The 25556-nt window shown below is 34.2% G+C and overlaps 3 protein-coding genes across 3 annotated transcripts; 1 reads left to right on the top strand and 2 right to left on the bottom strand.

Moving 5' to 3' along the window:
* The first annotated feature begins 11036 nt into the window (after nucleotides 1–11036).
* Nucleotides 11037–15473, top strand: LOC105782745 (protein PLASTID MOVEMENT IMPAIRED 1-RELATED 1). Its single transcript, XM_012607696.2, has 4 exons — nucleotides 11037–11177; nucleotides 11314–11381; nucleotides 11518–14039; nucleotides 14142–15473. The coding sequence occupies exons 3-4, from the start codon at nucleotides 11518–11520 to the stop codon at nucleotides 15289–15291; spliced, it is 3672 nt and encodes a 1223-aa protein (XP_012463150.1). The 5' UTR covers nucleotides 11037–11177; nucleotides 11314–11381; the 3' UTR covers nucleotides 15292–15473.
* Nucleotides 15474–16432: 959 nt separating this feature from the next.
* On the bottom strand, nucleotides 16433–19219 carry LOC105783807 (PHD finger protein ALFIN-LIKE 4). Its single transcript, XM_012609463.2, has 5 exons — nucleotides 18922–19219; nucleotides 18753–18785; nucleotides 17945–18173; nucleotides 17363–17498; nucleotides 16433–16880 (listed from the first exon to the last, which is right to left on the bottom strand). Exons 1-5 carry the CDS (start codon nucleotides 19016–19018, stop codon nucleotides 16617–16619), a joined length of 759 nt encoding a protein of 252 aa, XP_012464917.1. The 5' UTR covers nucleotides 19019–19219; the 3' UTR covers nucleotides 16433–16616.
* A 1605-nt stretch (nucleotides 19220–20824) lies between these two features.
* Nucleotides 20825–25221, bottom strand: LOC105783417 (alpha/beta hydrolase domain-containing protein WAV2). Its single transcript, XM_012608858.2, has 8 exons — nucleotides 24872–25221; nucleotides 24042–24077; nucleotides 23833–23911; nucleotides 23646–23700; nucleotides 23434–23550; nucleotides 22530–22694; nucleotides 21924–22149; nucleotides 20825–21365 (listed from the first exon to the last, which is right to left on the bottom strand). The coding sequence occupies exons 1-8, from the start codon at nucleotides 25107–25109 to the stop codon at nucleotides 21343–21345; spliced, it is 939 nt and encodes a 312-aa protein (XP_012464312.1). The 5' UTR covers nucleotides 25110–25221; the 3' UTR covers nucleotides 20825–21342.
* Nucleotides 25222–25556: the final 335 nt, after the last annotated feature.

The raw sequence follows: 25556 nt of genomic DNA, 5'->3' as shown, positions 1-25556 counted from the left end.
TTTTAATAATATATATTTATCATTTTAAAGGCTTAAATTAAATTTTTATCATTTTAGAAGTTTAAAATATAACTTTATTATTATTAATTTAAAATTTTATAAATTATAAAAACTAAATTAAAAGTTTACCATTTTAAATGAGTCCATATTCCTTAAATTTACACTAAGCTCGCCACTTGTTATGAGAAATTTATAAATTTTTTTGTTGATTCGGTTTATTATTTAGTAGTAATTAATTTTTTATTTTTTTATTCTTAGGTTTTTACTATCATCACCTTATTTCGGGATTAAATAATTTAATTTAACTTAAAACCCATAGATACCTTACCTACTCTAGTAAATGATTAATTAATTTTTCATTTTCTTTTTCTAATTCCTAGGAGAAGACTCCTAATTACGTGTGTAATGTAATTGTTTCAATGGTGACGTGGAGTTTTTGTTGGTTATTGAACGAATGGGTGACAAGTGTCAGGAAACCATTGGGTAAATGGTACATAACTCCCACATGTCTATTGTAGAAAGTTCTAGGGAAGATAAATCTTGCCAGCTGTCGAACTATGGCTTAGCCTTATCTTTGCAAATAGTAAATTGCCACGTGGACTAAATAATTTTCCCCTTTTTTTTTCCTCAATTTGATCTTTCCTGCGTGGCTTATGGTGATTTTTAATTCGAGAGACAAAACGTAATATAGTCCCCGATGTAGAGGAATATTCTCCTTCCCGCGCTTCAATGAGCATGGGCCCGGCCGACTGCATTTAAAAAACTTCACGGTTAAGACTAAGATTTGATGTTATCTTCGTTTCTTTTTTTTTTCTAAATTTGAAGGTCACACTTTCCAATCTTGCTATTGAAAAGGCCTTTTCATGAATATGAATAAAAGGTATACTTTTGGTTAATTAGATAAATATGTCGTTTTTTAAAATTAATTAGGGATTTAGGTTTTTTTTAAATTTAAAGAAATAAGTCGATTTTAGAGAGAAATACAAAATGCGTTCTACAGGAAGCATTTTTTCACTTCCAAATTTTTTTTTGTTGGGTGTTGGAAATTTGAAAAGAAAAAATTATTTGTGTTTGTATTTGAGGGAGACATTGTGATTGTTTTAAAGCATGTTTAAGTTTACGGTGATGCGATAGCTCTCGATGACCCACGCATTTCATCTGTCGTGTGGGGATGGAATCATCACCTTAGAAGATACTGCATTGCAACTTGGGATCCCAATTCATGGTGGATACAGTCACGAGTTGAAATATAACTAAGGCTCCCAATTGATAGTGGCTATGCAGTCACAAGTTCAAGTATAACTCGGGCTCCAGTTGATTATTATTATGCAGTCACGAGTTCAAGTTTCATACCACTAGAGGATGATGCTTTATAAACCTTATTAAGTATGACTCCTATTTTCAGTCAAATTTGAGAAATAATCTTTTAGTTAAACTATGTTTATTTGTTTCAGTCAAACACTGATTAGTTTAAATTATTTTATTATTATTTGACATATGAATTTAGCCTATAAATAGGCTCTTTTACAACCTTAGTAAAAACACCCATTAGATTAGAACTCATAACACATTCAGAGAATTTTGTGTTTACGTTTTGAGGGTTCTTTGTTTTTCGGGTTTTCGGGGTTTAGTTTTATCTCCATCTTTTGTACTCTTCGTTCTTTTGCCATTATAGTAAAATTATCTTTGCCCGTAGTTTTTTATCCTCTTTGGAGGGGTTTTTCCACGTTAAATTTGTGTGTTCAATTTCTCAATTTATTCCACTATTTTTGTTACTTGTTGCTTAATCGAGACGATCCCTAACAAGTGGTATCAGAGCTAGTTCAAAGATCAGCCTATTCAGATATGGCAACAACAAGGTTTGAAATTGAGAAGTTCGATGGTGAGACAAATTTCAATCTGTGGCAAGTTCGGATGATGGCAATTCTAGTTCAATCCGGTTTGAAAAAGGTTGTTACCGAGAAAAAGCCTGAGAATCTAAATAAAACAGAATGGGAAAAGCTTGATGAAAAGGCCTTGTCTGTAATCCAGTTGTGCCTCGCGAATACGGTATTGCAGGAGGTATTAATGGAGAAGACCTCATCCACCTTGTGGAAAAGGTTAGAAACTTTTTATGCGACTAAGTCTTTGGCTAACCGTTTAGTGTTGAAACAACGTCTATTTACGTTTCGCATGAGCGAATGTGAGCTTCTTAGAGATCACATCAGTCAATTCATTACTCTTTTAAATGATTTAAAGAACGTTGAGGTTCATATTGATGATGAAGATCAAGCTATGCTATTATTGTGCTCTTTACCCCCTTCATACAAGTCTTTCAGGGAGACCCTGATTTATGGCAGAGATAAAATCTCGTTCGAAGATGTGAAAGGTCATTTGTTGAGTAGAGACAAACTCGACAATGAGCTTCATTTGGATAGCAAGGCAGATAGGCAAGCTTCCGTTTTGGTAGTATCAAAGAAACGAGACAAAAGGTGTCGCTATTGTAAAAAGTTAGGTCACGTCAAAGCAGATTGTTATAAACTGCGAAATAAAAGAGCTACTAAGAGTAACGATGAAGATGTAGCTGGTGCTAATTTGGCCGATGAAAGCGGTGATGATTTCTTGTTAGTGTCAACGAGCGATAACTCCAAGCTCACGTCCGAGTGGATCCTAGATTCGGGATGTTCTTTCCATATGTGTCCCAATAGAGAATGGTTCTCCACATATAGTTCAGTTGAATGTGGAGTTGTGCGTATGGGAAACGATTCATCTAGTAAGGTAATTGGTATTGGTACTGTTAAAATTAGGATACACGATGGGACGATTAGGACACTCTCAGATGTCAGGTATGTACCTGATTTACGAAAGAATCTCATCTCCTTGAGTATTTCAGACTTGAAAAGATGCAGAATCAATATCGAGTCAAGCGGCATTAAAGTATCTCGTGGAGCTATCGTTTTGTTAAAAGGCAAAAGTACAGGCAGTCTTTATATTCTGGAAGGTTCTACAGTGACCGGTGAAATTGGACGTCCCTCGTCTGTTACAGAGTCGAAGTCAACTCGTTTGGAGTGGAGGCAACTTGGTCATAGGAGGGAAAAATGTATGACCGTTTCGTTGAAGAGAGGTTCTCTTTTGGATGCAGATTTTGAAAAGTTAGGGCACTGTGTTCGTGAAAATCAGACCCAGGTTAGTTTTGATTTGGCAGTGTACAAGTCGAAGGCTAGAAGTCTTCCAGTTTCTAAGCACAGATTCGACTCAGTTAATTCCCTGCATAGTTCAAGATAGGCTCATGGCGGGCTTTGGTAAAGATGGCGTTGTGGAAATATGAGTCAAGGTGGAGATTTATTAAGTATGACTCCTATTTTCAGTCAAATTTGAGAAATAATCTTTTAGTTAAACTCTGTTTATTTGTTTCAATCAAACACTAATTAGTTTAGATTATTTTATTATTATTTGACATATGAATTTAGCCTATAAATAGGCTCTTTTACAACGTTAGTAAAAACACCCATTAGATTGGAACTCATAACACATTTAGAGAATTTTGTGTTTACGTTTTGAGGGTTCTTTGTTTTTCGGGTTTTCGGGGTTTAGTTTTATCTCCATCTTTTGTACTCTTCGTTCTTTTGCCATTATAGTAAAATTATCTTTTCCCGTGGTTTTTTATCCTCTTTGGAGGGGTTTTTCCACGTTAAATTTGTGTGTTCAATTTCTCAATTTATTCCGCTTTTTTTTTACTTGTTGCTTAATCGGGACGATCCCTAACAAACCTCATACATAAGTTTGAGAACTTAATCATAGGGGGAAAGGGTTTTTTAGTATAATTAACTTATTCTTTATCTCCATCTCCATCAAAGTAGTATCATTAATCTCATTGCCTGAAACTTGTAACGGAGTTGAGAGCAAAAAGACTTTTAGGAATGAGTAACTGTGACGGTAGAGAAAAAGCTGAAACTCGAGTAAGGACAATAGTGGTCATAGTTATTAATGAGTTTATTAATCACAATAATTGTTATCACCTCGAGTCGCATTTCAATTTTCTCCATTGTCACAATCACTCCTCCACTTGAAAGTCTTGTTACCCCCAACTTTGTCATAGGTTATTGACAATGAGGTTAAGGATACTACCTTGTTGAAGACGAAGAAAAAGAATAAGTTGATTATACTGGAAAGTCTCTTTATTTTCTCTGTGATTATGATCTTAAACTTATGTATGGAGTTTATAAAGCATCCTCTTTTGGTGGCATGAAACTTGAACTCATAACCGCATGACCACTATCAACTGGAGGCCTGAGTTATGCTTAAACCCATAACCTCATAACCACCATCAACTGGAGTCTTAGTTATTCTTCAACTTGTGATTGTATAATCACCGTGAACTGGGAGCCCGAGTTGTAACATGACATCTACTAACGTGATGGTTTCATCCTCACATGAGAGATGAAATGTGTGTGTCTCCGAGCGTCATCACATCACCGTGAACTCAAACATACCTTAAAACTATCACAATGTCTCTCTCAAACAGAAACACAAAATAGATCTTTCCCCAAAAAATATTCAACAAAAAAAACAATTTCAAGCTTGAATTTTTTTCTAAAGGACATTGGGTGAGAGAGCTGATGGAGTAGGGGGAGCAAAACCCCCTTTATATAAGCAACTGATGGGGAAATTTAAAAAAAAATTATGTGGGAGCCCATGACTGTCCGGGATTTTAGGGATGGGATGTTTGAAAATCATCATCTCGAGATTCTCGAGTTCTAAATTTTTTTCATGGGATTCTCTGTTAGGGATAAGGTTGAAAATGTGTGGGAAGAAAATGTGTAGGAGGCGTTTTCTTCCTTCACATTTTCACCCCCTAAACCCTAACCCTAAACCTGAGATTCTCGGGCTCGAGAATTCTGAATAAAATTTAAACATCACATCCCAAATTTTTTGAAAAACGTTTCTAATAAGAAGCGTATTTTAAAAACTATTCAGACTTTTCAAAAAAATGCTTCTTGTTAGAAATGTTTTTTGGACATGTAATGTCCAATATTTTCCAACATTTTGAAGTTATGTTTGATATCCAATGGTAGTATTTCCTATAATATGAATACATTTTGTTAGCGGTTCCATATTAAAATTTCGAGCAGATTATTTTTATAATGAATTTGCATAAGAGGAAGATTGTTTATGTTAAAAATTTGAATTTCAAAGTCGACCTAACAAAGTAAATTAGTTCAAGTAAGTGTCATTGTTTGAATTTGGATAAAGTGCACTCATTTTTCTATATAATGTTTTGGTTTTAAACATGTGAAACAAGTTCTTTTTTTGAAGATGAGTACATGAATTAGAGTCGTTAAATTTGTGACACTGAAATTGGTGTCGTTTTTGTATTAGTCTAATCTATAGAATTGATTTTCAATCGGAGCATAAAATTGCTCGAGCTTTAGTAAAAAATTAGAAGCAAAGTGGCAACTTCAAGCCGGAGAAGAATTTCGAGATTGAAATATAAATATCTAATATCACTGAACCCGTTAGATATAATATATTTGAGCTAATAGGCGACATGGAGGTCGAGGACTCGAGGTAATGCTTGATTCGCATTGTTCTAGTGAAAATGTTATACTAGAGTTATATGTCCAATTTGTCGATGTTGATGAAGGTGTTCCGAGTTCGACAATAGTTATAGTTGATGCCTATTGGGAGCAAGAAGCAGAAAGTCCAACCACACGAGTATGCGATAAGTTGACAACATTGTTACAAAGCTCCTATCAGGAAATGCCGATGTAATAGCCCGATTTTAGGCTTAGTCGGAACAGTGGTTTCGGGACCACAAATCCGACGAAAAAAAAATGTAATGGCTTGAATTTTCAGAGGTGTCGGAACGGTGATTCGAGATCACTAAATTCGACAAATGGGTAGAAAATATTATTAATTTAGTAAGTATAAGTTAAATATGAAGTTAGGAAAATTTTTGAAATAGTGAATAGTGCACTAGAAATAAATATTAAAATAATTAGAATCGAAATGAGGTATCAAGACCTCGGGGATTTTAAACTGAGCCATAAATATTTTTATAAATATTTATGGAGTGTTAAAAGTTAGTATTAAAGTTTAGTTAAGAAATTTTAAAGTTCGATAATTAATTGAACAAAAGGACTAAATTGTAACAAATGCAAAATTTTGGGAAATGATTAAATAGCTTAAATGATAAAAGGAAGAGGGCTTAAAAGACAAATAGACCCAAGGTCTATTTGGGCTGGACAACAGAGGCATGAAATCAGCAAGAAAGTAAGGAGAATTAAGGGCAAAATTGGAAAATTGCAAAATTTGCTTAATAAAGTTAGGACCCAAGTGGAATTATCTAGATTTCTCTTCATTTTCTGAATTCTCATCAGCTAAAACACCATGGAAGGGCTTCTTCAAGCTGGTTCTTCATATTTTTATTACAAGTAAGTTCAATTCTTGACTATTTCTTGAAATTTTTGTATTTTATGACTTTTACAACTAGGCCCACTTGTTAAATTCATTAGTTTTGATTTTATGAAAGAAGTTGAAAGTTGATATGAATATGTGCTGGAATTATATGATGATTTAGCATGAAATTAGAGCTTTAAATTGTTCATATGCTGATTTTATTGAAAGAATTGAATAGAAAGTGAATGTTTGGGACCTAATAGTAAAAGAGTTTGAAGATAGAGTTATATGTGGAAATTCTGAATTTCAATAGTTGTGTAACAACTTATAATGTCTAGTAAAGTACTAATTGAGAAAATTAGATTAATTGAGGGTTAATTGAGAAAGGACCGAATTGTATAAACTGTGAAATTTGGGGCAAAATGGAAATCAACATTTTGCACTAAAGCAGTTTTGGACAGCAGCAGTAGTGTAACTTTGAAAAATCACCAAAAATTGTAGAGATTGAATTAGAGGATGAATAAAATATGAAACTAAAGCTTATTGAGTCTAGTTTCTTATAAAAGAAATGATGTGAGCAATGGAATTGTAAATCATGAGATATAATAGATTTTGTGAGACAAGGTCAGAATGAATTCAGGTTCCCTGTTCTGACTTTGGAAAATCATTAAAATTGTAAAAAATGATTATGAGTTATAGTTTATATGGTTAGAATCCTTAATGAGTCTATTTTAGAAGAAACAAGCTAAAACATCATCCGAATTCTGTACAATGAGATAATTAATTTTTAGTGAAGAGTGGTCGGAACTGTCAGACAGCGAAACAGGGAAACTTTAAAGAATAAACTGTACTATTTGGCTGAACCAAAATTATGAAAATTTTATGGTATGAAGATATGTGAGTCTAATTTCAGGAAAATTAACGGATCTTAATTTGGAGCTCTGTAGCTCCGGATAAAAATAATTTAGTGACTCTGACTCGGATAAACAGCTTTGAATATACATGTTAGTGAATATTGAAATTATGGTTAATGTTGTTTAAGTGTGTTATACACATTAAGGATGTGGAATGGAGAGGAGGAGGAGGAAAATTGGGAAATATATGAATGATTCGTGTATAAATGGTCATATGTTTGATTATAACTCATAAACGATGAAATATGAATGATGCTTATTTTTGTGCATTATTGGTCATGGTTTAAGCTCATGTGTGAAAATAAAGTTTCATAGTATGTGTGTATGGTATATTCAGATATGATTTGGCATGAAATAATACCATGAATGGTTTATGAATTAACACATGTTGGTAAGCCCGATATATGAATAAATGATCAAATTGAGCGAACGCGGATTTGAGTACTTCGATCAAGTGACAAAGTGATAAGTGATAGCTTCAGCTACACTTATCTGATCAAGTGACAAGTGGAAAGTGGAAAGTGATAAGTGATAGCTTCGGCTACACTTATCTGATCAAGTGACAAGTGAAAAGTGATAAGTGATAGCTTCGGCTATACTTATCTAATCAAGAGACAAAGTGATAAGTAATAGCTTTAGCTACACTTATCTGATCAAGAGACAAAGTGATAAGTGGCTACACTTATCTGATCAAGAAACAAAGTGATAAGTGGTTACACTTATCTGATCAAGAGACAAAGTGATAAGTGGCTACACTTATCTGATCAAGAAACAAAGTGATAGGTGGCTACACTTATCTGATCAGGGACAAGTGATAAGTGATCATACGTAAGACCATAGTTATACTATGGCAAAGTGAAAGTGAAGTACTCAATTTTCCGTGACCGTTCCCTAATTTGATTAAGGATGGTAAGTGACAAATGGGCCGAAAGAATTAAAGTAAATGGATAAGTGGTAGTGTATTTATATCGAGACGATGTTGTTATTCAAACTAAAGTGATATTTTCATTGCTAAATTGAGAATTTCATAAATGTGTTATTGAATGGTATAATCAATAAACATTGAGTTAAATGGTAAATACGTATTAGTTTTGAATTTGATGTCATTGAATTGTACGTGAATTAAATGGAAATTGCTAGTGATATGATTTAAATTATGAGCATGAGAAATTGCGAATTGAATGAAATGGAAATGAAGCATTAAATTGCATGAGTATGTATCGGGTCTCGCAGGCCCTAATTATTATGATTATAATATTTTGAGGATATATTGTGAAAAGTTATAGAAACATGTTAATTATTTTGAAAGTTTTAATTTTGATGAAATTTTATAACTCGGTTAAATACGTTTACAAGTGTATGTGTTTTGGTAATGCCTCGTACCCTATTCCGGTGTTGGATACGGTTAAGGGGTGTTACAGCCGAAATCGTCAATGGGAATGCATTCATATGTTTCAGCTTTTGATTTCAACTTTGACGTATAGTTTGTCCAATAGTTGGGGTTAGTTGGTAACCTAAACTTTGACACCTTAGCACAACATTCTGTAAGTGCTTTTGATTTCAACTTTCGAACACCGATGTTCTATGCTGGAAACACTTATATGAGTATGCCATCAAGTTACACCAGTGGGCAATTCAAAAGTGATTTTGGTTATAACGTAAGGTTTACAAGAACAAGTGATGTACTCCTTACAACTTACACCGACAAAGGGACATCCAACCCTAGATGTATAATTAGGGTTGATAACGAAGAGGGATTTGAAATCGATAATGATCCAATCTGAGAGTTCAGGCTAGATGATTCAAAAATTGTATTATTTTCTGAATCAGAAGAAAGTGATTTTGACGATGAAAGTCCAGACAATGCTAGAGGAACCCATCCGGATTTCACAATAAATGCAGCTCCAGCCCACATGCTTAATGTCAACCTTGATGCCGAAGATAAGTTAAATTTTATAAAACTTATCTGCAAATTTCTACTTACAAAAGCATTGGATTCCACTTCACTAACAAAAACTTTGTCAAACTTCTTTAGAACCTTCCATTATTTTCCAAACAAATTAAAATACAATTTACTTAAATATATTTACCAAAATTCCACTGAAGTGAAATAGTTTATTTTTAAAACATTGTAGCTTGTAATATTATTACAAATTTTCTTTTGGTGCATAAACTTCAATTACTAAAATCATTACTGAATTTGATATAAATAAATAACATTTTTTAAAACATTTAGAAAATTAATTAGTATGTTATTTGTAGTAATAATAAGATATTTAATAAATAATTTGACAATTTTATTAATTAATTTAACGTATTAAATGAATATATAATTATAAATAATATTTTTTTGAATAATTTTATTATAGATTTTGATCGTATCTATTTTTTTATTCAATGCCTAGAACTATTCATAGGCCCTTCTCAATCCATAAATAAGAGGATAATACTTTTTAACGCGTTCGAACCCACATCCTCCTACATTGACAACAATACCCACGCTAATCGAATTAAAATTCAATCCACCTATAAATAATATTTCTAAAAAAGTGATATAGAAGTAAAATCTTAAAATAAATTCAAATTTTGCTTTTGCTTTTGCTTCTCTTGGAGGGTTTTCTAAAACTTTCTCAATTCTCATGTGCATTGGAAAGGAAAGTAAATATTCCAAAATTAGGTAACGCGGGAATAAAAGCTACCAAAATTATCATAAATTAAATATATTGTATATTTAAAATAAATTAATTATGTAAAATATAAGTTTTAAAGTAATGCTTTTCTTTTCTTTAAGGTATCTGTTTTTTAAAATAATATAAAAATTAAGATATATAAATATTCATTATTTTAATTAAAAAAACTACCAATTGAATATGCTCTCTCAACATTTAAAAAAAAGGATATGCTCTCTCCATATTTAACTCCTTCTGTAAAGTTAGCTTCTCAATAATAACGTCACGTTATTTCCATGCAACGCAAGTAAAGTAAAGTATTTTGATAATTCAATAAGTAAATTAGACCAAAAAAAATTTGGTTTAATTTTTTAAAATTTATCTTTTTTTAGTTTTTATGTGTCAACATTGATGCACACGCTGCATGTCATATGTCAGTGTCTATTTATTTCGTCAATCATACCAATTTTTACAATATAAATGGATGAAATTTTTAACAGAAATGATCAATTTGCTTTTTGATATAACGCAAGGGCGAAGCTAGAAATTTTTTTTAAAGGGGCCGAAATTAAACTGTAATTTTTACGATATTAAAATTGTAATTTCGCCATTTTAATAACCTATATTTTTATAATTTTTAAAGGATTAAATCGAATTTTTATTATTCTTAAGAGACCAAAGTGCAATTTTACCTTCACTAATTTAAAAATTTTAAGGATCTAAATGAAAATGTTCTATTTTAGGGAGACTGAGACCCTAACAATCTCCCCTAGCTACGCCCCTTATATAATGTATAAAGATTAATTTGTCTATTTTAATAAAAAATAAAATGCAATCTAATTTTTACATGATAAAATGTGATAAAATCCAAAATTAAATGGATTAAATCGTAAAAAATAAAACTCTTTCAATTATTCTATTCGATTTAATAAACGAAAAAATATGTAATTTTAAAGAAACCAAGTATTTTTTTAATTAAAATTTGCGGAATACAATTAATTCATATATTTTTAAGAGAATTGTTTTAAAAAATATTTAAAATTGGACCAAAAAAGTAGAACATAATATAAACCGCATAATATAACGCCTTTTCATAGCTTGGTTTCAAAATGTTGGTTCGAGTAAAAGGCAGCGGCAATTCAAGGCCCAAAGTGGGGCAGCGAACCGCGGAGACAATCCCGGTTCATTAGTCTCAGCCGCCATTAATTTGCTTACTGTAAGTTTTCGATATCTCCGTCTGATTCTCTTCAGCTCCTATGCTTATTGCGGTTTTTTTGGGGGTTTTTTTTGCTAGATTTTTATATATGATTTTTTTTTGAATCGGAACTTTTTTTTCCTGAATTTTTTGATAGCCAAACGGCGAAGGGAGACTATATATTGAACTAGTTGGGAAATTCCAGTCTCTGGGGAGCTCAATTTGGTAATTTAATTTACGTAATTTTGAATCTTTTGTTAGATTTCGATTTCGATTTGTTCAATGAATTTTCAGTAAGGGTTTTTATTTTAACTTCTATAGATTAATCTGATTATTATTATTTATTTTACGTATGAAAAAGATGATGTTGTCGAAAGCTGAAGCTAGGAAGAAGAATGGTGGGAATTCGAGTAATGGGAAGTTATTGAATGAAATCGAAACTATGAGCAAAGCTTTGTATTTAGACAAGAACCGTTCAAGCAATTCATTTTCTGCTTTTAATTCTCGGTCTAAACCAACCCGGAAAACCAATTTGCCGGAACCGAAATCGACAGTGAAAAATAGTAATGAGGACCCTTTGCTTAAAGAGAAGAAATCTGTTTGGAATTGGAAGCCTTTGAAAGTGTTTTCCAATGTTCGGAACCGGAGGTTTAATTGTTGTTTCTCACTTGAAGTACACTCCATTGAGTGTTTACCAGTAAGTTTTAATGATCTTAGTCTATTTGTGCATTGGAAGAGGCGGGATGGGGATCTAACAACTCGTCCTTCTAAAGTTTTTAATGGAACTGCGGAATTCGGAGAGAAGTTGACGTATACGTGTTCCATATATGGTGTTCGAAGTGGCCTTTCGGCCAAGTATGAGGCTAAGCATTGCATGCTTTTTGCATCTGTGTTGGGAACACCCGACTTTGATTTGGGGAAGCATCGAGTTGACCTTACGCGGTTACTTCCACTTACATTGGAAGAATTAGAGGAAGAGAAGAGTACGGGGAAGTGGACAACAAGTTTTAAGTTATCAGGGAAGGCCAAAGGTGCTACCATGAATGTTAGTTTTGGTTATATGGTTGTCGGGGATAATTCTGTGCTGCTCAAAAGTAATCAGCATCGTGCTGAGTTGTCACATATAAAGCAGAATAATCAGAGTACAGGAAAAGCAGTTGCTGGATTTGATCACCTTGACCTGGACACAACAAGGTGTGTTGAGAGTCTTCCCAGTTTAGTTAACACCAGGCCTTTTGGCTCATCTCCCGTTGTGGAAGAGATAAAAGATCTTCATGAAGTTTTGTCTGTGCCAAAGCCACAGCTCGATGTTAAAAATACAGTAGACCAGAAACTTGATGAAGAAAAGCCCAATGCTTCTGCTGCTTCCAAGCCTGAACCTGATGTGTTAAATGAACATTTTGAGCCCATCAGACCTCTGACTTCTCTTGCATCTGAATCAATTAACGAATATATTGAAAAAGAAACTGAAGATAATGACTTCTCTGTTGACGAAAAAGGGATAGGGTTGTCTTCAGAAGAACAAGCTAGGTCGGAGGCAGTTACCTTCGTGGCTACTTTATCAACCATAGAAAACCCTGAAGTTGTTGAAATTAATCCTGGCATGGGAGTAAATTTTGAAGAATGTTCTCAGCTTCATCCCTCTAATCAAGGAGAGGCTAGGTCGGAGGAAGGTACCCTCGTGGCTACTTTATCAACAGTAGAAAACCCTCAAGTTGTTGAAATTAATCCTGGCGTGGGAGAAAATTTTGAAGAACGTTCTCAGCTTCATCCCTCCAATCAAGGAGAGGCTAGGTCGGAGGAAGTTTCCCTTGCGGCTACTTTATCAACCGTAGAAACCCCACAAGTTGATGAAATTAATCCTGGCATGGGAGAAAATTTTGAAGAATGTTCTCAGCTTCATCCCTCTAATCAAGGAGATATGCTCGTGGTGCAAGATCGCAGTTCCGAAGAGGATGAACAGTGCTCAAATGAATCGCTGATGAGAGAATTGGATTTAGCTTTAGATGGTATTACAAATTTGGGGGAAGCATTAGCTTCTTCTCCTGGCCTTGAAGATCCGGAGGACTACATGGATAATAAAGGTGATTATAAGGCGGAATCACTTGGCTTGGATGAAGCTACTGAATCTATCGCCACTGATTTCTTGAACATGCTCGGTATTGATCATAGTCTACTCGGCTTGAGTTCTGAGAGTGAACCCGAGTCTCCAAGAGAGCGTTTATTAAGGCAATTTGAGAAGGATACCCTAGCCAGCGGTTGCTCATTATTTGATTTTGACATGGCTGATGAGGAGGAACTAGAATCTGGTTTTGACACCTCAACTGCATCTGGTTGGGGGAGCTTGACTGAGAGTTTTGATTTATCATCTTTTATCCAAGATGCTGAGCAAGAATATCAGAAGGAAACTGGTGGGAGGAATAAAACGAGAGCTAAAGTATTGGAAGGCTTGGAGACTGAAGCGTTAATGCGTGAGTGGGGATTGAATGAGAAGGCTTTTCAGCAATCTCCATCTGGGTCTTCTGGTGGGTTTGGGAGTCCAGTAGATTTGCCTCCTGAAGATCCACTTGAACTGCCTCCTCTTGGAGATGGTTTAGGTCCATTTCTTCAGACAAAGAACGGAGGATTTTTGCGATCTATGAATCCCTCACTTTTCCAGGATGCTAAAAGTGGTGGGAACCTGATCATGCAGGTGTCTAATCCAGTTGTAGTACCTGCAGAAATGGGTTCTGGTATAATGGATATACTTCAGCAACTGGCCTCTGTTGGGATTGAGAAGCTCTCTATGCAGGCAAATAAGTTGATGCCTTTGGAGGATATTACCGGTAAAACTATGGAACAAGTTGCATGGGAAGCTGCTCCTGCTCTGGAGGGACTGCAGAGGTTCGTGATTCATTTTTCTTTGGTTTCTCAACATATACTTCTTTCATAAACACTGTTTGCGAAATTGTACTGATATTATATGTCATTGCTTCTTCTAAGCAGGCAATGTTCGTTGCAGCATGACTTTGAAGTTGGGGAAGATATGTCTAGCAGGCAAAAGAAAGTTAAAAGAAGATCACCTCGACCCAGCTGTAGCGATATTAATTCAACCTCTGTCAATGAGATGGGGTCAGATTATGTAGCCCTTGAAGATCTTGCTCCATTGGCAATGGATAAGATTGAAGCTCTCTCAATGGAAGGGTTGAGAATTCAGTCAGGCATGTCAGATGAGGATGCACCTTCAAACATCAGTGCGCAGTCTATTGGGGAAATTTCAGCCCTTCAAGGCAAGGGGTTCGGTATTAGTGGGTCCCTTGGTCTGGATGGAACTGCCGGGTTGCAATTGTTGGATATAAAAGACAGCGGTGATAATGTCGATGGATTAATGGGTCTGTCACTAACTCTTGATGAATGGATGAGACTTGATTCCGGGGATATTGACGATGAAGATCAAATAAGCGAGCGAACTTCTAAAATCCTTGCTGCTCATCATGCTACATCATTGGACTCGATTCTCAGAGGGTCAAAGGGAGAGAAAAAACGGGGTAAAAAGTGTGGGTTGTTAGGGAATAACTTCACAGTGGCATTGATGGTGCAACTTCGCGATCCCATGAGAAACTACGAGCCAGTCGGTGCACCCATGCTTGCTCTTATTCAAGTGGAGAGAGTGTTTGTCCCATCAAAACCAAAGATATATGCTACTGTTTCGGCTTTGAGCAACGACAATCAAGATGGTGATGACTCCGAGGCCGCCACAAAAGAAAAGGTGAAACCTGCGGAGATGAAAGAAGAAAAAGCTTCCCAAGAGGAAGGTATTCCTCAATACAGAATCACCGATGTTCATGTTGCAGGTTTGAAGACCGAGCCCGGCAAGAAAAAACTTTGGGGTAGCACGACCCAACAACAATCCGGTTCTCGATGGTTGCTTGCCAATGGAATGGGAAAGAGCAATAAGCATCCATTATTGAAATCCAAGCCTGGTTTTAAATCTTCAACCCCCTCAACAACAAAGGTTCAACCAGGTGACACTTTGTGGAGCATCTCGTCTGGTATTCACGGTACCGGGGCTAAATGGAAAGAATTGGCAGCCCTTAATCCTCATATTCGAAACCCTAACGTTATATTACCCAATGAAACTATCAGATATCGATAAGTAGTATATGCATTGGAATCTGCTTTGAGATTATTAGACAGTGTTGATGAGTTCTGCTTGCAGAGATTTTTCGTGCATTTTGTTTGAATGCATCCATTCATGCAACTCAAAAAGTCAAAAACAAAGCAAAGGTAAGCTTTACATTTTCCTCTCTCTTTTCTAAATATAGTCTCTTTTGAAAATCCTACATGAGCATGGACTACATTGAGCCACCGTTAGGGTAGTGCCTTGGAATTTATATTTAATAACAATAATATTCTTATTTAATTTAATTATAAAATATTATTATTTTTTATTTGAGAGTAATTAAACATGCTTAAATGTACTTAAGTACTAATATCTAGAGGTGTTCATGGGTCAAGTCGGGTCGGTCCTAAGCATAATATTAACATACTTTATGCTTATCCAAATTTGGTCCAACCCAAAATATAGACCTAAAATTTTGCCTAAACCTACCTATTTTTGTAAAAGATTAACCCAAGTTCATTTTAGGCCTATCCATATTACTTTTTAATTTTTTTAAAAGAATATTTATTTTATTTTGTTTTAATATTTAATAATTTTATATATTTTTATTTATTAAAATTTTTATATAGTCATCTTAACATTATTTTAATGTTTACATTATAATAGTATTTTTTAATGTATTTGGTATAGATTTATTTTTTAATGTATTTTAAATTATATAATATATAAAAATAACATAATATAAAATATTATAAACTTAAAAATAGGCTAAATCAGGCCATGCTCGGGCCTTAAAGATTCAAGCTTAAACTTGACTCATACTCATATTTTAAATTAGTCAAATTTTTTCCAAGTTCATTTTCTGGAATACTTTTGCCATATTTCAGTCGAACTTTTGAGCCAAAACAGGTAATCTAACCTATGAATAGGTATATTGAGCATTGTATAACATTTTATTGTCCTTTTGGAACAACCATCTAAAAGCAAACTCAGGACTCAAGACACGAATTTTGCCTTCATTCAGTTCTTTGTTACTAGACACGGGTGACATTGTCAAATATGAATGTATGTCTGATAAGGGTTTATCAAAAACATCTAAACCAGATCCTCCCAAAATGAGAAAATTCTATGCTACACATAGCCTAACAAAAAGAAAACGATTAACCCATCGAGATGCAAATGAACTAGCACGGTCTTTACTTTATCTGGCAACGAGTTTTCCTGCGAGTGAAAGTTATATATCCGAAATCTGGAATCAAGAGTACATGTTCAGCACCGGGAAACTACTAATACTTTACATCCAACTGAAAGTCCCTGATAAAGATTACAACCTGATTGAACTGGCATTTTCCTTGGGGTCAAGGTCGTGCTCTCTTGTTGCTGCAAGAGGGACACTTGTACTGCTTAATATGCTCGGCCCTGGCGGGGGTGATCTTTACGCATTTGCCATGGAACCACTTTTCACATATGTCGCAGCAAATCCAGAACTCATCCGAAGCATAGTTCTCTCCGCATGCGCCGCACAAGGTGTCCCCGTGCTCCTCTTCCTCTTCCTCGTCCAAACCCTCTTCCTCATCCTTGAGTTGCACGCTCTTTGAGTATTTAGCAGATTCAGACCCTCTCTGTGAAAAAGGAAATAGCCGTGTATAACGTGGGGCAGAAATGAAAATGAACGTAATAAACACTGAATCAATTGAAAGAGTTCCACATAAAATTGATACTAAATAGATAGAAGTACGCTTGGCTGAGTTCATTACATGTATTTAACTGAAAATGTCAGTAACTTGTCATAGCTGGGGGTTGGAATCCAGCTTCAGGAATCATAATGTGATAAAACAGCCTTGACAGACTGGATAAGTCCGCATTATGGATAATTTGCAGAATAAGATGACATAATTAGCTTTGAAATTAAATGTTTTGGTTTTCAAGAATGTTCAACTAAGTTTGGCCCAAATAAGGAACAAAAGGTTTGGCTACCAATATAACAGAACTATGAAGTTTAAGATATCCCACACATTGCCATTATTCTTTTCCATTACTATTAACTGATAATCATATTTTACTTAAGCCATCGGAAAACTTTAATAAAAAATGTTCCACTTACAGCTTTTCCACTGGACTTGGATTTATTGCTGCTATGATTTGAAACTGATGACTTCTCCTTTGTCTGTTTCTTGGCACTTCCAGAGACGATTTCAAATATTGTAGGGAGATCATTTATCATAGTGAAGAGACGTTTCCTGCATCAAATTAACTCACAAATTAATATCTACAACAAAAATGGCAGCATTCTTCCTTAATTAAAAATTCCAGTCAATCTTTTCAAACTTCTCTATAAAAAAAAATTGTATGCAATAAATTTCACTTAATTTATGGATATCTGTTTCCAAGCTTCATGTGCATGTCCAGCATTAACTCACATGTCCTTAACCATTCATCTAAAGGATATGACCTATCAGAACCCGAGGTGAAAAATGATGTGCACAACATGCTTAAATGCACTTATATCCAGTGAAACATTTAAATACTTGATCCCCCACATGACATGATGACTCAACAAGAAGGATGAGACATAATGGCTACATGAAAAGCTTACAGTTAAAATAAAGTTGATTAAGCATACAGTCCACCAAGCATTATTAATTTCTCCCTGGAGTTATGCAGCAGAGAAGGGGGGAAATTATACCTGTCAGCTTTATCAAAACCAAACCTAGCACCAAAATAGTGAGCCACTGCTAGTAACCACGCATCACTATGAACAGCAACAAGTGCCAACCAGTCCTTTTCTTGCATCCCGTCTCTAGCAAAGTTAATACCCAATGCGGGCTCCGGAAGCTCGGGAGGCACTTCCTCAGCAGGTAAAGTAACTTCCCACTGTTCAGTAGGAAGTCCATACAAGCAAAGATTCTCCTTCTCTGAAAAACACAATGTCGGTCGAACGAAATCCCAAGTAGACATAATAGAGAAACAGGGTAATCACATCCATTCTTAAGTAAGTTTGGCAAATCACTAACAACGTAATACTAAACAGAAAACAACCATCAAGAACGGACGAAATCAACCATTAACGTACTCATATATAATCAAATTACTGAAAGTCATATTACCAAGAGAAACAAATAAAACTATTGGTTTGGAGATTGAGAGGTTATACATTTCAAATCCATGTTTCAAAACAAACGATAGAGCATAAAGGAAGTTGTATAAAATGCTGGACAAGGAAATGAATTAAGTTGTTTCAATCAAATCTAAGTTCCGATCACAGGATTTAAACTTAAACAACCACAAATAAGTGATCTATTTGCTTCATTAACTAGACAAATTACATCTAGATTTAGCAAAATTCAGGGATACTACAACACCTCATTAGGAAAATAAATAAATTGATTTGAGGTACATGCTAATTTAATCATTACGTCCAACAATCATAACGTAACAAACATAAATTTTGAATGTGCAACTTTCAAGCAAGTAAAAAAAAAAAAAAAACTAACCAGGATCGCACTGTTCAAAAAATTCTCCAACATCTGCGACCGAAAACAAAATAGAAAAAAAAAACACAGAAGATTAGACTGCGTTAACATAAAACAAGCTATAAATAAAATAAACATAGAAAAAAAAGTAACCCTAAAAAGAACTCAGAGGAGGAGAAGACGAAGAGACCGGCGGTTAAGGCTTTGATGATTCCTGCACGGCGGCCTTTGAAATCCTTAAAGACTTCCTCTACTGTTCTGAGGCTATGCAGTGTTCCTCCGTCCATTCTCCGTACACTTTTTTGAGTAAAAAAAAGAGAAGGAAACAAAGGAGTGAGTTTTAACGAGAAAAAAAACAAAAGGAGAGAGACGAAATAATAAAAAAAAAACGAAAATCTCTACACAGTGTTGTTGTGATTCAAATTTTGAAAACAACAAAAAACCATATCAGAAGACAGGAAGGTAACACTGAAAATAAATAGTATTTTAGCAGAGAGCAGTTGGATAAAAAAAAACAAAAAAATTAGTTTATTTAGTATAATTTTTCTTTTTAATTAATAATTGTTTATTATAATTAAAGGTCAGATAGATTTTGTGGGTTTCAATTTTGTTTTGCTCTTTTGAGATAAGGGGGGAATGCCTAGAACTCTGACATGGATGAAAAGGACCTTTTGTAGTACACGTGGCGTAAGTTGTTTGGTTGAACCCTTGCCACGTTTAAGGATCTAGTGGGTATGCATGTTTATACAATAATATTTGCGGAGTCGTTTGAATGTTTTTTTTTGAATGATGTAATTATAGGTTTTACATGTCGAATTAATATTCAATTGAGAGATTCGTTTAAATTTTAAATTTTAAAATAAATTAAAATTTGGAGATAACTTAGGTTAAATTGAATTTAATTCATTTAAGTTTTGTTTCGTTTAATGTATTTCGTTTTCATTTAATTATTTATACTTTACTAAATTTCAAATAATTAAGAATTAAAATACTCGAATTTAATTCTCAACAAGTTAAATTTAAACTTTATCAACAATAATTGAATTAAATTTGATTTTTTTAATAGAATAGTTTAATAATAATTTGCTTACAAGATGAGACCCTAATCCATTAATACTTTTCTTTTTGTTGTTTCAATCTAAGGTCTCATGGTAAAAAAAGTCAATTCTGCACCAATACCGCTCATATGACCAAAATGTCTTATTCCGATAATAATCGAAACATTAAATTTTTATTTTTATTTCAATGTAAATTTCTATAAGTTTTAAGGCTAATTTTTCGTTGCTTTTGAAAAGTGCTGTGAAAAAGTGATTTTGAGAGGTGCTTTTGAAAAGTTTGGCTTAAAATTTGAGTGTTTAGCATTGCTATCAAAAAGTGCTTTTGAGAAATAAAGTGTCCATTTTAGACATGTTATTATCAAGTACCAAATATGCATTTAAATAATATTTAAATTAGTTAATATTATTATATTTTAGTAATAATATAAAAAAATTATTATAACTTCTTGTTAATATTTTAATATATAAAATATAAATTGTAAATATTTTAAGCAATAAATATTAATTATTTATAAAATTTAATTAGAATATATAAACTATATTTTAAATATTTAAATATTTGTAATTAGTATTTTAAAAATATTTTTTATTTTTTATTAATGATTTTAACACAATTGTAATTAAACACCAAGAAAAAAAAAGAAAAATATTATGTTATTGAAAGGGTGAAAAAGTAATTAAGCACTAAAAGTGCTTTTGGGAGAAAAAAAGTTAAAATTTTTAGCTCTCATTTTCAAAATTACTTTTAAAAAGTATTTCTGAAAAGCTAAAAATTTCAACCAAAAGCAACTTACTCTTCACAGCTTTTCTTTCAAAAGTACTTTTAAAGTCAAAAATATTTTTTTTAAACAATGAAAAACTGGCCCTTAATCATCTCGGTGCGTTTTAATTCGCTTTGATCTATAGATCTATACCAATGCATACCGACTTGTACTGATTGGCATAAGATTTTAACTGTGCTTCATTTTCATAGTTGGAAGCATCTTTTTTGATTGTCTCGCAAAAAGTGAAAGAGATTTGGAGTTGCCACAACAGTTTCATATAAACTAACAGTTCAAAATTACCATTGAAGACAAACAGAAAAAGAGAAAAAAGTTCACATAAACAACCTAAATTGTCAAAACAAATGCTGAAACACCTAAAAGACCAAATTGCCCCATACAAAAAAAAAACAGAGATGCAAATAGATCAAACATATCAGCACCAACCATACATCTGCAACCCTTTTTTTTTTTTCCTTATAATAGTTTTCTTATTTCATACAAAAGGAACCAGCAGAATCGGGATGGTATTACACGATTGTTCCTCAAAGTCAGTCATACGGTATACTAAACGGGAATTCGCGTTCTTTCTCTTTATCGCTTTTAATCAGCTTATGTTTCGTATGCCAGTAAAAGAAGAAAAAAAATCGTGGAGACAATGAAAGACGACAACAGCGGGGTGTATGTTTATAGAGTGCTTCTACCAGCTGCAGCTTCAAAAGAAAAGGGACAAAAGTTTGAGATCCAGGGTGTGTGAGCCAAATAATAAAATCCCAAAAGATTGCACGCCTGCTAGTCACCTCTCCTCTGGGAATCTGAAAGCAACATCAGGCACCAATCAAAAAGATAAAAAAAAGACGGGCGAGGGGGAAGGGGTCGCATAGAAAGGAAAGTAACGAGTAGTTAACATTCTATTGGCAGTTCCGGCTACTCCATATATAAGCAAAAAAAAAAAAAAAAAGATAAGCAAAAGAGGAAGAGAACAGTGAAAATGAAGCACAGTTATATAGGTGTGTTGTTTTGTTTCTAATTTCTATATTCAGATTTGCCCTCCAAATGTACCAGAAAGAAGGCATTTAAAGATCTGATGTGGAAATGTTCACCGTTGAATATAATATTAAACAATGTAGCCTTAGTGTCATGACATTAAGAAATGCTTCCAACGGTAGTATATTTTTACAAGACAATCAACAAGATGCAGAAACTAGGTTGTTCACAAGGTGCTGCTAGGCTCGGAGGCAAATTCGAGCTTAAGCAGACAAATTTATAATGCAAGAGATAGAGGAGGAAAAATAAATATCATCTAGAGGCAAAAAGGTTAATCCTGTCAAATATCATCCAGCGATAGTTACATTGGGAAAAAGGTTAATTACCAATATCATATCCAGTTTTCGGCACATGTTTTTCGAAAAACTGCTGAATTGTTCTCCAGTAGTGATCACCGCCAGATAACCAAGTGTCCATGTGCATGCCAGTAGGGAATTCTACAAAAATGCATTGCCTGTTACGAGCAGCTGCTTTAGCATACAGCATTTGCATATGGGATGGTGGAACCATTTCGTCTTGCAATCCAGAAAGAAAAAGGATAGGCTGCTTGACCTACAGATGTAATGTTCAAAATGACAAAAGATGTATCAACTAATGAGGTGATCGAGTGCCATACACAAACAAGGTAGAACAAGCATCATCTCCCTGTTTCCCTAGTTACAGATACATTTGGAAAATTCAAATATGTCAAAAATGCCAACTGTAGGTACAAAATTATCTTGAACCTAAACTTATTTTACTCCCTAGCATCTAATAGACAGATAAGCATAAGGATAAATGTCTAAACAGTTTCTTTCAAACTAAGGAACTATCTCCTTCACAGTTGACTCAGATAGGCTACATATATGTAATAGGAGATTTTTCATCATATATATGCCACTAATAGTCTTAAAGATTCAGGAAGTGAAGTCAAATTTCCAATCAACGTGTACCTGCCCAATGATGTCAATGGTACTCCATGGCGAACGGACAAGAAAATTAAGAATTTTGGGACCTTTGGTACCCGGGCCTCCAATAACCCACTTCAGGAAAGGCAATAAAACTCCAGCCATGTCAAGAATAGATGTGAAAGTGTTTTCTAATATCAATGCAGCAACCTGGAATGTAAAGGCAAACCAAGAAATGACATACTTAATATAACCTAAAACAGATAATATATATTAGGAGCAGAAATAATAAAATATTTGTAGCTGAGTCTAGCAAACAAATGCACAAATTGATTGTAGAAATGCCTTCTACCATGAAAGATGAACCGTAGAAATTAGAGCAACATGATCACATGAGTGGAAGAAATCCACACCACGCAGCATGAAACAAATAAACAATAGTAATCAACTTGGGAATATAACAGTCCAAATAGATGAAAATTAAATGCTAATTTAGTGAACTAAAATATCTGTAACGCATCTGCACAGCCCAGAAAAACAGTAGTCTCATTCAATGCGTTACACAACTGCATTTTTCCAGTTCTCTCATCATCCTTTGAAACTAACTCTACACTACATCATCTTTCTCCGGCTCGTGAACATTGATACAAATCTATGTGTAAGCCGCAAGTGATTCAACATCTCCAGTCAGACCACAAGTTTTACAAGTATATGTGCCAAATGTAATAAAATTTTGCCATTCTATTGATACAGTCATGTCATGTGAAAGCAGACAAATCTGAAGTTTAACCAGGCAATTTTCCAACAAGCAAAACAGATGAAAACAGTATGTTGATCATCTTTCCAGCATGAGTTTGAACTACTGTATCACAATAGTGTAGTTTCTGATTCTAATCTCTTTACTCTCAGGAAGGAAGAAAACTAAATGAAATAATTACAAGAGAAATACCTTATCAGGATTGTTTTTGGTGAGTACTGATCCAACAGCACCCCCAAGTGATCTTCCAAAGACCACTATTCTATCTGTGTCAATATCAGTCCGCTGGGAGAGATGATCCAGAGCAGCCTAAATGAAAAAAAATAAAGAAACAGTTAAGATTGCTAGTTTGGTAAGGTAGTGGCTTTATGAATCTAGTATAGAAGAACTGACAGAGTCACAACCTGAGCATCGTTAATAATTCCATGCTGAGAAGGATAACCATCACTTGCTCCATAACTGTTTGATCAATTGGGTGTTAAACTTCATTAAGTAGATAAGTCATATACTAGGAGTAATCAAGGTCGTGGTGCCAAAAACACAAGAAAGCATAAACAGAGAAGCGTCAATTTAGATGTTTAGAACACGCACCCTCGATATGATAGCATGAAGACATTGCACTGTAACCTCTGCAGCATTATGCGTACCATTTCCAGACGGTGAGCAATGTCTGCAGATCAGTGGTCAAGGTTGCCCAAGGACCTTGTATTTCAGAAGAGAAAAATATTTTTCCAATTTGAATACACTAAAATGAGAAATGAAAATTATAATGCAGACATTAAAGCTGATGAAAAGGATACTTCCAGCATTCTCTTGAAAAAACAGGATGGTTGGGCCTGCAAAACCAAAAGAACTACTTTCTAAGAAATGAGATGGTATTGCGATCTGAATCACAGAACACCAACATACCACAATATGTTACAAGACAACATCTTAGCATATGATTGTGAATGCTCGGTTACGTTTTCATTTTCATTTTCTCACAAGATCTGACAAACTTTTACCAAAACTTTCAGATACATGTAATAGCCAAATCAAGTGTCTAGCCCAAAACAAATAGAAACACATCAGTTATGACATTCATATCTGACTCTTACCAATTGGACTAAAAACAGATACACTATTCATAATCACAATCATCACACTACATCAATCAAACAATTCGCATGTCTCCCACAAATTTTCACCTACTTTTAAAAAAAAGTTCATACTCTTAATCTCAAGAATTACTTCAGCTCTCACTTAATTCAACTAAACCCTATTTGTTTCAATCATCCTATTTTCATTATTCAAAGTTCAAAATAGAGCAGAAACAAGGATAAAAGCGCAAAATAGACAGTCTAATAGTCAAGAGAACATAACCTTTCAAACAAAAAACAAATCAAACAATAAAATTCTTATCCAAAAAATGAAAAATCTTAACCAAAAATCAGCATTCAACTAAACAGTCTTAAACCAGCAAAAAAACACTAGCTCCAAAAATTCAAACCGAAAACCAAATCCTAATCCCTAATCTCCTTAAAGACAACTAAAACCAGCAGAATTACTATAATTCAATTAAAAAAAACGTAACAAAAAAAATAAAAACGCTAAAAAGAAGGCGGATCGGGAGTAAGACAGTGAGAGTGACCTCGACACTCAGGGAAGAGCTTGATGAACCAAGAATGGAGTCGGATTCCGTCCGAGGATCTGAGCCAAACGTCCTCGTAGACGAGCCGGAGTCGGGCCGGCGTTATCGGGTAAGACTTAGTTAGACCCGGCAAAACCGGAACGTAAACGAGCTTCTCTTGAAACGCTACCAGCAACGCCATCCCGGCCACCACTATCCCTCCCACTCCGTACAACAACACGCTTACGTAAGACACCATTTTTTCCCCTTTCTTCTTTTTTCCTTCTTTCTCTTCGTCGTCGCCTAGGATTTGGTTTTTTGGATTTCTGTTTCTTCAGAGGAGTGTTCTTTATGTGATATTTTCTGATTGGTCGTTTTTCTTTTTTTATTATTTTAAATTTAGTTTTTTTTCTTAAGAAAAAAATCGATTTGAATTTCCAGATAATTTTGTTTTGATTCAAAGGGTGGTGGGTCCCATTTCGGCATGACCCTCCCTTCACAAGGACATTCGGCATTTGGGTTTAGGTCAGTTACCCTAAAGACCTTCTAATAAAAATTATGGTTAAAATGCCATAAGTCCCTGTACCTTATAAAAATTTAGAATTTAGTCTATATACTTTTCAGATTTTAAAATTTAGGTGTAACATTTTGAAATTAAAAAAAAATACTCTCTTGGTAGCCTTTTAATTAAAAAATGACATTGCAA

The sequence above is a fragment of the Gossypium raimondii genome, chromosome 13, assembly GCF_025698545.1.
Source record: "Gossypium raimondii isolate GPD5lz chromosome 13, ASM2569854v1, whole genome shotgun sequence".
NCBI lineage: Eukaryota > Viridiplantae > Streptophyta > Magnoliopsida > Malvales > Malvaceae > Gossypium > Gossypium raimondii.
This window is presented reverse-complemented; position numbering and strand designations above follow the sequence as displayed.